The sequence below is a fragment of the Vulpes lagopus genome, chromosome 9 (genome assembly GCF_018345385.1).
Source record: "Vulpes lagopus strain Blue_001 chromosome 9, ASM1834538v1, whole genome shotgun sequence".
Classification (NCBI taxonomy): Eukaryota; Metazoa; Chordata; class Mammalia; order Carnivora; family Canidae; genus Vulpes; species Vulpes lagopus.
This window is the reverse complement of record NC_054832.1, coordinates 19,389,051-19,402,846: the sequence shown is the minus strand read 5'-3', so window position 1 is coordinate 19,402,846 and position 13,796 is coordinate 19,389,051. Positions and strand designations below refer to the sequence as shown.

Below are 13,796 nucleotides of genomic sequence, written 5' to 3'. Positions count from 1 at the left end.
GTGAAAGTGCATGGAAATCATTGCATTATTTGAAGCTGGGGAGTAACATGATCAGATTCAGATTTTTGAAAGATTATTTACTAAAACTAGCAGGTGACAATTTGATGAGAAACCAGATATTTACATAGTTGCAAAGTCTCTACCTAAAAAAAACCCCACTTATTAATTATAAAAGAGAAAATAGTAACTTCACAATGGTAAACTCAGAGCATGTGGGAGGAGGTCATTAAGATGACAGGGCCATCATTTGACCCTCCAGCTGGACCTGAGCTTCTTCACCCCTCCCTTGTCTGTGGAATGTAAGTTCCACCCACCATTCCCACAGCAGGAGCTGTTCCAGGGACATGGCCTTGAGACAGTAAGTTGTTGAAACCATCTGGTTGGTATATATAACTAAATCCAGTTAGAGCGTTTGTATAATAAATTTTTAAGATTCTGGCCTGTGGGTGCAGATATTTCTTTGTCTTGCTTCTGCCTAAGACAAACCTCATAAGAAAGTACCCTTTCTTATTAAAAACTGCCACCTACCAACCTGGAACGGTCTGCCTCTTTCTTTAGTCCTGCCTTGCCCTCCACGTTTCCAGTGGGCAAACCAACAGAACATATGGCCTCAATTAAGTGGTCAAGGCAAACGTCACCAACGCTGGGATGAGCATCGTGCGCCTTCTGATATGATATATTGTGTTAATCCTGTCAAAAATGCATAACCTGAATCTAACATAAGGAAAACCTCAGGCAGCTCAAGTTGAGGGGCATGCCAGAAAAACAAAACAAAACTGGCCTATACTCTTCAAAAATTGCAAGGTCATGAAGGACAAGAAAAACTGAGGAAACTTTCAGATTATAGGAAAGTAAAGAGACATGATAATTAAATGCAATACATAATCCTTGTTTAGATCCTGAACTAGGAAAAATTACTGCTATAAAATATATTGTTGAGCTAAGTAATGAAATCTGAATATGGACTCTGGGTTAGATAGGAGTATTTTTTTTTAATCAGTGTTAAATTTTCTGCTTTTGGTAATTGTACTGTGGTTATAGAACGGATGTCCTTTTTCTTAGGAAATACACATGGAAATATTTAGGAGCGAATGAATATGATGTCTGCATTTGACTCTTAGGAACTTCAAAAAAAAAAGAATATACATTAGATACATTGACAAAGAAAATGGTAGAAAAAGTGGGGCAAAATGTTAACCATCAATGAGTCTAAGTGTGGAAAGGCTTAGGGGAGCATCAAGCCTAGATACAAGAAGTGAGGGGTGGCTCTGGGGTAGGTATTGGGGTGATTGATTATTGAAGCTGGTAGCTCCCTCATGTCCACCCATACTAAGCTAGAAGCAGCTCTGTCCATGGGCTGAAATAGTGTGTGAAATGGTCATGGAAAGGCAAGGAAATGCCCGGGGGCTAATGAATTCCAGGAGTTGGGAACAGCAACTCCCAGAAGACAAACCACCAGCAGAACTCCCTACTCAAGCTCAAGGATGGTCTTATTCCTTCCCCCAAATTTCTGGAGGTAGGGCATGCAAAACAGATGGTGCACAAATGGTGAACACTGATTCTCAAATACGAAGAAGAGAGACAACCAAGAATCACCATTTATAAAAATAAAGTAAAAAAAAAATCACCATTTATGTATGACCAATGACATAAAAAGGAGCTATAAAAAGTCACCAGATAAAAGAGTTAAAACCAAAGGAAACAGGTAATGGAGTGAAAAATCCCACGACTTTATGATAGATAAAATTAATATTTTCAGAGAGGTAAGGGATAATTCACAAATAATGGTCAACCAGAGGTCAAAGATCATTTCCCTGTTTCCCAAATGTCATTCCTATTTTTTTTTGTCATTCCTATTTTTAATGATATATTTAGTTGCAACCTCTCAAATAAGCTCCTTCACTCATGGAATCAGAATTATCGAAGTAGAGAAGGCAAAATACAAGCCCTGAAACTGTCATAGAAATTAAGTATAGTATCACAGAAGTTAAAAACTGTACCACATGCCTGGGATAATGGGCAGAAATTAATTCGACCTTCAAAGATTTAAGGTTGCAAGGATGGTTCCCCTCATTCACCCACTGAATTCACCGGTCTGTTCCCTGCATCTGCTTGCTGAATGTAGTGTTTTTTCTGTAAGCAGATTAACACAGCCTCTAGTACATAGGATCCTAATTTAGATCTAATATATTTAACGTCACCTCAGCATCTTTATTTCCCTCTCTACCTACTGAGTTTTTTTGTTGTTTCTTATTGTCTTTCACCATCCTTCATTGGATTTATTTTGTTTGGTTGGCTTTTTTCCCCCAGGGCTTTATTTTTTTAAAAAAAGATTTTATTTATTTATTCATGAGAGACACAGAGAGAAGGCAGAGGCATGGGCAGAGGGAGAAGCGGGCTCCATGCCCAGAGCCTGCTGTGGATCTCCATCCTGATCCCCGGAACTCCAGGATCACGCCCTGAGCCCCTGAGCCAGGGCAGATGCTCAACCACTGAGCCACCCAGGCGTCCCTCCTCCAACACTTTAGAAGATAGATCCTATCCTGCCTCTCCTGCTGCTTTCCTTCTTCATTGATGCCTCCTTTTTAAAAATTTCTTTTTATTGGAGTTCAATTTGCCAACATATAACACCCAGTGCTCATCCCGCCAAGTGCCCCCCCTCAGTGCCCGTCACCCAGTCACCCCAACCCCCCCACCACCTCCCATTCCACCACCCCTTGTTCATTTCCCAGAGTTAGGAGTCTCTCATGTTCTGTCACCCTTGCTGATATTTTCACTCATTTTCTCTCCTTTCCCTTTATTCCCTTTCACTAATTTTTATATTCCTCAAATGCATGAGACCATATAATGTTTGTCCTTTTCTGATTGACTTATTTCACTCAGCATAATGCCCTCCAAGTCCCTCCACCTCGAAGCAAATGGTGGGTATTTGTCATTTCTAGTGGCTGAGTAATATTCCATTGTATACATAGACCACATCTTCTTTTTTTTTGTTTTTTGTTTTTTTTTGGTAGAAATTTTATTTTTATTTTATTTATTTTTATTTTTTTAATAAATTAATTTTCATTGGTGTTCAATTTACCAACATACAGAATAACACCCAGTGCTCATCCCGTCAAGTGCCCCCCTCAGTGCCCGTCACCCATTTCCCCCCACCCCCCGCCCTCCTCCCCTTCCACCACCCCTAGTTCATTTCCCAGACTTAGGAGTCTTCATGTTCTGTCTCCCTTCCTGATATTTCCCAACATTTCTTCTCCCTTCCTTTATATTCCCTTTCACTACTATTTATATTCCCCAAATGAATGATAACTGTTTGTCCTTCTCCGATTGACTTACTTCACTCAGCATAATACCCTCCAGTTCCATCCACGTCGAAGCAAATGGTGGATATTTGTCGTTTCTAATGGCTGAGGAATATTCCATTGTATACATAGACCACAGCTTCTTTATCCATTCATCTTTCGATGGACACCGAGGCTCCTTCCACAGTTTAGGCTATTGTGGACATTGCTGCTAGAAACATCGGGGTGCAGGTGTCCCGGCGTTTCACTGCATCTGTATCTTTAGGGTAAATCCCCAGGAGTGCAATTGCTGGGTCGTAGGGCAGGTCTATTTTTAACTCTTTGAGGAACCTCCACACAGTTTTCCAGAGCGGCTGCACCAGTTCACATTCCCACCAACAGTGCAAGAGGGTTCCCTTTTCTCCGCATCCTCTCCAACATTTGGGGTTTCCTGCCTTGTTAATTTTCCCCATTCTCACTGGTGTGAGGTGGGATCTCATTGTCGTTTTGATTTGTATTTCCTGATGGCAAGTGATGCAGGAGCATTTTCTCATGTGCATGTTGGCCATGTCTGTGTCTTCCTCTGTGAGATTTCTCTCATGTCTTTTGCCCATTTCATGATTGGATTGTTTGTTTCTTTGGTGTTGAGTTTAAGAAGTTCTTTATAGATCTTGGAAACTAGCCCTTTATCTGATACGTCATTTGCAAATATCTTCTCCCATTCTGTAGGTTGTCTTCTAGTTTAGCTGACTGTTTCTTTTGCTGTGCAGAAGCTTTTTATCTTGATGAAGTCCCAATAATTCATTTTTGATGCCTCCTTGTAGCATTGGGGCACGCGGGCTCTCTGTGGGGTCTTTACTCGCTCCATCATGCTTCCTGCCACTTGAGGATCTGTTTGCCTGGCAGGTTCTTTCTTCACTTCCTTTTTTGTTTGATTAGCACCTGTTAGTTCTCTCGCTGAACACTGTGGGTAGAACTTTCTGAGATGCTGAAAATATTCTGTATTTGCACAGTCCAACATATTAGCTACCAGCCACACGTGGCTTTTGAGTATTGAAATATGGATAATGTAAATGAGGAATTGAATTTTAAATTTCATTTGATTTTAGTTAATTTAAATTTAAAAAGCTACATTTGGCTAGTGGGTATGGCTCCAGGTCAATAATCACTTCTTGGAAATCTTTCATGACCTCCCTGATTAGGCAAAGCCTCTCTAATATATATTGTCATGGCAGCAGGTACCTCTCATTTCTAGATTTTAAGTAAGTTGCAATTTTGTTTACTGTGTGATTACCTAACATTTTTCTTCCTCTCTTTCTCCTTTTCTCTTTTTCTCTTTTGTCTCTAAGAGCCCATGTGAGTGAGTGATGAAGGTGGCTGGGTTTGAGAAGTAATTTTTGAGATACAACGGACAATAGTAGCTATTTGATCTATTTGATTAGACATGAGGAATAAGAAGAGGGGAACGAATCAAAGATGAATTCTAGGTTTCTGTGGGAGCAACTGCATTTCCTCTTATTTACGACATGTTGTAGGAAGGGTAGGAATAGATTTGGGGTGAGATATGATGAGTACTGGGTTTGATTTGTGGTGATTAAGGTGAGAATACACAAGGGAGGATATGTCTTGAAATCAGATTTAGATCTTGGAGTTGGGATCAAGGTCTGACTAGGAGCTAAAAGATAAAGCTTTTAGATATACAGTGATTCCAAGAGTGCTTATAAATGAGATCACCCAGGGAGAGTGTGATGTATGGAGGGAAAAGTTTTCCTTTCTTCCCTTCTAGGTTCTTTGGATTGTCTAACAATTAAATTGACATAAGAGATTCACAAGAGAAAAACAAATTTAATTCATGCATATGAGAGCTCATAGAAATGAGACTCAAAGTGACTAAAGCAGGCAGTTTTTGTACCTCTTAGACAAGACAATTGACATAATCTAGTTTGGGCACAGGGTAGTAAATTAGTGAAGAAGTGATAGGGTTTATTTATACAGTGTTCTCAACTCTAAATTCCCTCTCTGGTGATATGGGGATGGATCTCTCTATCTCCTGGTGCAGGGAGGGTACCGTTCACAAGGCAGATTTATTTCCTGTTTTCAAGGAGTCAAAGGAGGGTCAGAGAGGCCTTCTTATCCAGCTGTTTCTTGTGTTAACTTCAGTTCAAAATAATCAGTAAGCCCAAGTGGCATATTTGGGGGCAGCCTGCCCTGAACTTCATCAGTGACTTTAGAAACTCAGCTAAAAAATGAAGTGTAAGCCTTGAAAGAAATACCTCCTTGGGGTTCCTGCCTGACTCAGTTAGTAGAGCCATGGGACTCTCAATCTCAGGTTTCTGAGTTCAAGCCCCATGTTGGGTTGGACATGCATGGAGCCTACTTAAGTAGGAAAGAAAGGAAGAAAAAATTATCTCCCTAAGGATGTAGTCTTAGGGAATAATAATAAAAAAACAAAATAATTCCATTTGACAGGAGAAATGAAATTAAGTAGTGTCTTGGAAACTATATTACTTTGTTTTTACTTAAAATAATTTCAGGTAAGGAACTTCTGATTCACACCAAGATGTATTTAATTCTATAGGAAATACAGTAGTTTTTTTAACTGTGCATTCTTAAACTTTTGAAGCTTTGCTTATAAAACAATCAGGATTTTGCCACTAGATGGTGGTATTGTATCATGTTTCACAGACTGGGCCTGTTTTGCCCAGAAAAAGAGATGGAATATTGGTTAAAATATTTATTGAATCAAGCACAGAACCGGGTATCCTGTATGTTATCTCAAGTCATCTTTGTAATAATGTAAGTCAGATAATGGCATTCCTTCATTCAAAATCCACCAGTGTTCTCAATATAAGCTTTTGGTGTACATAAAAAAAAAAAAAATCAATATGATGTCCTTACACTGGAGTATAAGGAAGAAAATCATCTATAACAAGATAAAATGTATTTTAATATTTAAGTGACTAAATAAGGTCTAGTGAGGTGATCAGATGTTCACAACTATTTATAATGAATAATTTTAGAACAACAGAAGACAGTAGTTTACTGACTATTGCCATCACTTCTTTTTTTATATTTGGCACTCTAAAATTTGGTTAAATAATATATTGCTATACAAACACACATAGAATCACCACACATGCAATTGCTAACAAATGCAGACTGAAAAAGGTGTGGTGTACTTGTAGTGTGTTTACCACATAAATGACAAATGAAACAATTTTATCTAATGATGAACATTTCTTGGTAAAGTTCTGAGCAAACTACAATTTTTTTCTCAGTGTACATAGTAATTGCATTTCCAGACAAGTCAGAATTATATTAAAATTGTGCAAAAAAGATCTTGTGTTTCTGTGTAAAACCAAATTAGGTTCTAAACTCAGATAACAGCAAACAGGTTTTTGAACTACAAGAATATCCCATAGGACCTGGGAAAGACAGGATTTAGGACAACTTTTTTTTTTTTACAGCAGTTACAGACATGTATTTCATAATAAGAAAAGTATAACCATATTTATTAAACTCGAGGTGAGGTGGGCAGGGAAGAGGGAGGAAAAAGCACACTCAGGAATGAGTCCTCAAACTAAAGCTCAGAACTGGTGCCCACAAGAAATGACAGACACCACCCTCCCAAATGGCAGAGACTTTCCTTTCCTAGGGGTGAGTGGGAGGGGAGGGTCATCCCAGCCCCACCTTCCATGTCCATCCTTGGTTCCTAGATGGCATTCCAGGAATCAATAAGTCTCACTATCGTCTACAGGTTATTCATACAGTTGGAAGTTCTATCATTATGTGAAGAAGAGAAATCGTAGGAATAGGTGCTCACATTGTGGGGCAGGAAGATGGGATCAGAAGGCTGCCAAAAAACCCACAGGAAGGAATCCCACTCTTGTGGGATAATTCCAGATAATTTCCTCATAAGTTAATCATTATTTCTTAACTTAAAAATAAAGGTAAAACTCTGATAGGAAGCTGCATAAGACTAGTCCTTGAGAACTGAACAGCAGAGTACAAGAGCAGTGCTTTATCTTTCATTTTCTCCTTGACCTCCAATCTCTCCTCTTTCAAGCTACAAGTAAAAGCTCCACCATCATTAAGGTACTGATTTAACCTATTAATTTGACTCTCTCTTTATTCTTTTGGGTTCTAAGATATCAGTTCCTTTTTTAGTGCAACAATTCTTGTGCTTGATACTGAGGGTAAAGGGAAAGGAGGGGAGAAAACACCAAATTAAGAAAAAGAAGCTTGGAATGCAGTTCCTCCAGAGTATAAGTAATAACGTTATAACTATTAAGTGGTGTTTTAGTAACTGTTGCATTTCTGGTTTCCATGTACTTATTCTGCCTTTTTTTTTTTTTCAATTCCAGGGAGTTTTGCTTGTATCTTTTCAACAATTGACTTGGTCTGATCGCGGGCAATGCCAACATAGTTATCAATCTGGGTCTTGTACTTCTCACAGACAATGGGGACACTGAAAATGAGCAGTTCGGCAAGAATCAGAAGGGTGATTCCATTGAAAATGGCACCAACATAGGTCATCAGCCACATGAAAACATCCAGCTTCAAGGAGTCAACCAAATCTTCCACCAGAAAGAGACGAATAATGAGTTTCAGGGCCCTGTTGATGTGCACCATGGCAGCATTCACGTAATTATGGAAAGCTTCTGAGGACACAGCAATGTCTACATCCAGGTAGGCTTTGAATGGATGGCCCTCTTCTGATTTCTGTATACCTTGGATGACAGACTTGTACACCCTGAAGCTGATGGTGACAGAAGAGCCAGGACGAAGTAAGAAACCACACTGATGACGCTGAAAGCTGCCAGGGGGAGAGCAGCATGATCAGTGTGTTGTCAAAGACAAACCCAGTCTTCTTCACATCTTTCCAGAAAATCAGATCATGCACCGCACAGGAGGGCGCTGAGGGTAAGGCCCCAGAGGACAGAGGACGAGGAGGAGACGGATGGGGACTGAGTGGCCGCTGATGGCTCCACCTTGGCTGCACAAGCAAAGGCAGGAGAGGGGTGAAGAGAGATATGGGGTGGGAGAGAGGGAGGGGAAAGAAAATAATCGGGCAACTGGCTCTCGAAAGTCCCTTCTCTCCTGCTGCTCCGAGGGCAGACTCCGACACCTGGACAATTCTTTATGAACTGCTGTCCCAGGAAAATGAGAAAATGAGGATTTCTAGTTCCTGCTCACTAAAACCCACTAGCATTCCTAATACTGTGACAAACCATCTAAATTTCCAAAAGTGCCTTCTTGAGGATGGTCCTTGACTCATAGGAGACTTACCGTCATTTAGTGTCTTTGCAAAATCAACCAGTAGGTGACAGTATATACCAAAGTATTGTATTTTCGCTGCCCTTATACCCTTAATAACCTCTCCTCCTCAGGGAAAAATCCTGGAGACTCTTAACTATAGGAAACAAACAGGGTTGCTGGAGGGCAGGTGGGGGGGATGGGGTAACTGGGTGATGAACATTAAGGAGGGCACATGAAGTGATGAGCACTGGGTATTATATGCAACTGATAAATTTATTGAACACTACATCTGAAACTAACGAGGTACCAAATATTGGCTAATTGAATTTAGATTAAAAAAAAGAACTTCTTGGGAGGTAAGCAGGATTGGGATTGTAGGACAAGAGGATCTCACACTTCTTGATAATGTTTGATTTCTGTCACTACAAAAAAAGATGAATCAAACACGACAAAAATATTAAAAATGGATGTGAATAATGACACATGGACATTTTATTTTTCCTCTCCCTTTACATTTATTTTTCCCTTCTTAAAGGATCTATTGACAGAAATATCTGGACAGGCTATTACTAAATCATCACTTTGCTTCTATTCACAGAGAATAAAAATCATGGCAGCTGAGGAATAGAGACTCCCATTAACGGTTAAAAAGCAATGGAAACCCTATGATGTCATGAGAAGGCATAGGGAAGAACAACACATCGCTTGAGGAAGGCCAAGAAGTCATCACAGAGATGGTGGGGTTTAAGTTCATCTTTAAGATCAGGTGGGAACAATATTGGTGTATACAAAGAGGCAATAACAATATCCATAGCTACTGTGTTATGAAGCTTCAGAGTTGACAATATTCTTTCACACATTTTATTCAAGTTCATCTTCTCATGTTGCTGCTTACTCTTAACCAGTACTACTAAAAGTTCAGTCGGCCAATGGGTGACCATTACCAATATTGAGAGACATAGAGACAGACATTGAAAGAAATGTTTATACCAATTTGACAATTTGCTGTCTGTTGACCATAACAATAACACATTGGGTCTGTGTTTTGTCCATTTAAAAATTTCATTTCTATTGTACTTTATCAAAATGTCAATCTTCAATGGATTGAAAACGCATGCACGCATGCATCACAAAAACACCTGGTCTTCATCTACCAAAAGTTTGAGCAGCGTTGGCTTCAGATCGCCAAAACAGCCAGAGGGCATGAAGCAGGTGAGTAGGGCAAGCTAGAAGAAAAAGGCTTACATTTAATAGTTTCCACCTGTAACAAGTGTGCTCATTAAATTTTATTCAGTCCTCCCCAAAACCCAATGGGATTAGTAGTATGGTCTTGATTTTACAAAAGAGAGCAGAAATTAGAGATGATAATGAACTTGCCCCAATGGAGCCAGGGATCAACCTGAGGTCTGTTAGAATTTTCAGCCCGTTTAAGATCTTCATACTCGGTTTAATCACCATGTCAGTGCCCATCCTTCAACCAGCAACACCTATAGACCATGATCTATTCTGGGACAGTTGCTCCTGAGCTCATAGACTCAGCATGGGTGCTCACATGTCCTCAGGAGTCAGAACAATCTTGCCCTAATTTAGGAAAAAGGATCTGTCTTCTGACCCAGTAGAGCATGGTGTGTCTCATATGTCAAAAGAAAGGTTGAAAGGGAGACAGGACATGAGAGACTCCTAACTCTGGGAGACGAACTAGGGGTGGGGGAAGGGGAAGTGGGAGGGGGCTGGGGTGACTGGGTGATGGGCACTGAGGGGGGCACTTGATGGGAAGAGCACTGGGTGTTATTGCATATGTTGGCAAATTGAACACCAATAAAAAATAAATTTACAAAAAAAAAAAAAGAAAGGTAGGTTGAAACAATGACAGCAAACCAGTCCTCACTTCCCATTCACATGTACACACACAGAAAACCTTTCTCATCAAGCAAGAGAATGAAATTCTGCTCTTTCTCACTGGAGCAGTACTAGGTCTTTTCCTGACTTGAATTTTTTTTTTTCCTTATGTTGAGGTGCTTTTTTAAAATCATAAACTTTCATGATAAAAGGCTTTATCATTTTTTATCATAAACTATTAAACAAGAAAGTATTTTGCAAAAACCATTTCTTTTTATTTTTCAGATAAAGAAAGTTGCCTAAATGTAAATGAAAAACAAATAGATTTGGAGGAAGAAAAAAATAAAAGACAATCAAGCGCAGTGATGATTTACAATACATAGAGCTTTTGAATTAAAATGTTGAGCGATGGATAATTAAGAATTTGTAATGCCTTAATTTTTTCATTCTGCACTTTCAAAAAAGCTTAAAATCATTAAATAAAAGAGAGATTTAAGGTGGCCAGGTCTGTATTTCTCCTTCGTTCATTTTCAAGGACTACTAATAATTTAAAAATTAGAGATAATGTGAGAAAAGGTGTTTTACCTTGCACCAAAAACTCCTCCTGGAAAGTTTCTGACAAGAATTTCTTCTCCTTCTCTTTCCTCCTCTTTTTCCTCCTCCTCCTCCTTCCTTCTCTTCTTATTAAAAGCAGTAAAGAGGGATCCCTGGGTAGCTCAGTGGTTTAGCGCCTGCCTTTGGCCCAGGGTGTGATCCTGGAGACCCAGGATTGAGTCCTGCATGGGACATCCTGCATGGGACATCCTGCATGGAGCCTGCTTCTGTCTCTGCCTCTCTCTCCCTATGTCTATCATAAATAAATAAAATATTTTAAAAAATAAAAGCAGTGAAGATATTAAAGAGAACAACTTTTAAACACATATTATGTACATGAAAACTTCACACAATGTTATTAAGCCACACAACATCCATATAAGGTAGGAATTATTATTCCTGTCAGGAGATGGAGGCTCTGAGAAGGTAAGCAGCACATTCTATGTTATACAATTAAAACGTAAGTGACAGCCAGCTGTTAAGCTCATTAATTCTGGGACCTCTACTTCTGTTAAATGATTTTTTAAAATATTTTACTTATTTATTCATGAGAGACACAGAGGAGAGAGAGAGAGGCAGAGACACAGGCAGAGGGATAAGCAGGCTCCATGCAGGGAGCCCGACGTGGGACTCGATCCCGGGACTCCAGGATCAGCCCCTGGGCTGAAAGGCAGCGCTAAACCACTGAGCCACCCAGGCCGCCCTGTTAAATGATTTTTTTTTTTTTGTTAAATGATTTTTATATTTTATACAGAATGAAGCTCTTAGAATCACATTCATTTTGAACTATGTCTCACTTGCTCTACACTTTTGCCATGGTTTATTTTAAAAGTTATAAAAGTTAGATAATTTCTCTTGTGAAAGAATTGCCTAATAGCTATCGTTGAATTTACAAGGGAGTTGGACAATTGTTGTCTTCTGGAGTATGGTTGAGCATAACCTTGAGAGGCTCAAGGGCTGCCTAACTGACTTCCTAGGTGTGAAATCTAGGCAGATCAGTTCACCTTTGTATGTTTAAGATTTTCCAATTGTATGTTGACAATAATAATACCCAACTCTCAGGGTTTTTGTGAGGACAAAGTAAATAATATAAAGTGCTTAACAACATATAAAGCACACAATAAATGCTCAATGAATTGTTGTAAATTTTAAGTAATGATCTTGTAGAATGTTGGAAAAGGCTACAGTGATCTTTAAAAACAAATGACAAGAAGAAAACACAACAATAAAATACAATAAACCTGAAGGAGAGTGGGCATAAACAGTTTTGAATAGCAGAATTGGTATAAAATATACAAAGAAGACCACTTGTTTCTCCACAGCCCTCCCATTTTCATTTTTTATTCTGTAGACTTACAACAAATCTGCAATTAAAAGATTGTCTTTCCATATAGTTTTCACCAAAAGAAAAAAAATCCCATTTACTTGTAAAGATGCAGAGACGTATGTATATGCAAAAATTGTTAAAAGCTGCATAAAACCTCAACACACAGATACCCCTTTGCTATAATGCGGTGGATGTCAACAAGTGGCAGCCACAATTATCTTTATTTTGCAAAAGAAGAAAATGAAGATGAAGCACATTTTGGTAGGAAATTACAGGCGCGGAGCCGGATCCCAGGTCTGCCTGATTCCCAGGCCCGCGTTCTTTATTGATTACGCTCTGAGGTTAGGGAGCTGCCTCTGGTGCAGGGGGATGGGGACGAGAATGCCTAATTTCACCCAGCGCCGCAGTGACGTGTGTATCCTCCAGTGCTCCCTATTTAGCTATTTTGCTCGTGTTTTCACTCGGGCAATTTGGAGCATAGACAGGATAATAAAAACAGCTTTACGCCTGTAACCTCCTGGCCTGTCCCCAAGGCCCCGCCGCGCGCGCACCTGGCAGGTGGCCGCCGGGCCCGCAGCACTCGCACCGCGGCCCCGGAGCCCCGCCCACATGTTTATATTTTGCTCCCTCGGCCCCGCCCCCGGCCACGCGGGGCTCCAGCCACCGCCCCCGAAGCCCGAGTCCCAGGGGCGGACCAGCCTCGCGCTCCAGCCCACCCACCGGGATTCCCTCTGCAGCCAATCGCGGCTGAGCAGCCGGCCTGCCCCTAACAAAGATGGCGGGGGAGGCCTCGTAGGGGCAGGCTGATTTAACACCCAAACCCGCGGCGGCTAAGGAGGACAGTGGGAGCGACGCGGCGCGAGCATGGAGGAGGGCGGCAGCGGGGGCAGCGGCGGCAGCGACGGCAGCACGGGCGGGAGCGGCGGGGCGCAGCAAAGGGAGCTGGAGCGCATGGCTGAGGTCCTGGTCACCGGGGAGCAGCTACGGTAAGGCGCGGGGCAGTGCCGGGGCGCGCCCGGGGGCGCTGCCAGCCTGGGTCGGCAGCAGCTCGGGCGGGCGGTGCGCCCCTGCCCGGCTGCTGCAGCCGGCGGCGCCCTGCGGTCTGCGGTCTGCGGTCTGCACGCGCGCAGGGAGCGGGGTGCGCGCTGCGCCTCGGCCGCCGCTGCCGCCCTGCGCCCCGCGCGCGCTCCGCCGGGCACCTGCGCGCCGCCGGGCCTCCAGGCTGCCGGCCGCCCCCTAGGGCGGCGGGGGAGCGAGGGGCTGGGTGTGCGCCCCAGGCGCCTGCAGCCCTCCAGCCTCCTGGACGAGAGGGCCACCCCGACCACTGCCTCCACTCGGGGCTTTCCATTTGGCCGGCAAGCCCCGCTGCGCTCCTCCGACCCTCGGCGTTTGCATCTGTAAAATGAGGCTGATCGCCGGGACCCCCTTGACGGGGCTTTGTGTGTGTGTGTGTGTGGGGGGGCGCTAAACCCCAGGTTCGGAAATACGCCCCGCAC

General features: G+C 42.0%; 2 protein-coding genes and 1 pseudogene across 2 annotated transcripts in view; 1 reads left to right on the top strand and 2 right to left on the bottom strand.

Moving 5' to 3' along the window:
* DSCC1 (DNA replication and sister chromatid cohesion 1) overlaps positions 1-13,796 on the bottom strand; it is a 36,786-nt gene that overhangs the window by 21,680 nt on the left and 1,310 nt on the right. The gene's annotated exons all lie outside the window — the stretch shown is intronic.
* Positions 7,487-12,911, bottom strand: LOC121498972 (annotated as a pseudogene).
* DEPTOR (DEP domain containing MTOR interacting protein) overlaps positions 12,415-13,796 on the top strand; it is a 134,235-nt gene continuing 132,853 nt past the window's right edge. Inside the window, exon 1 of the mRNA XM_041768454.1 lies at positions 12,415-13,286. Within this exon, the coding sequence (XP_041624388.1) occupies positions 13,165-13,286 (122 nt within the window). The 5' untranslated portion in view covers positions 12,415-13,164. The remainder of the gene's footprint in view (positions 13,287-13,796) is intronic.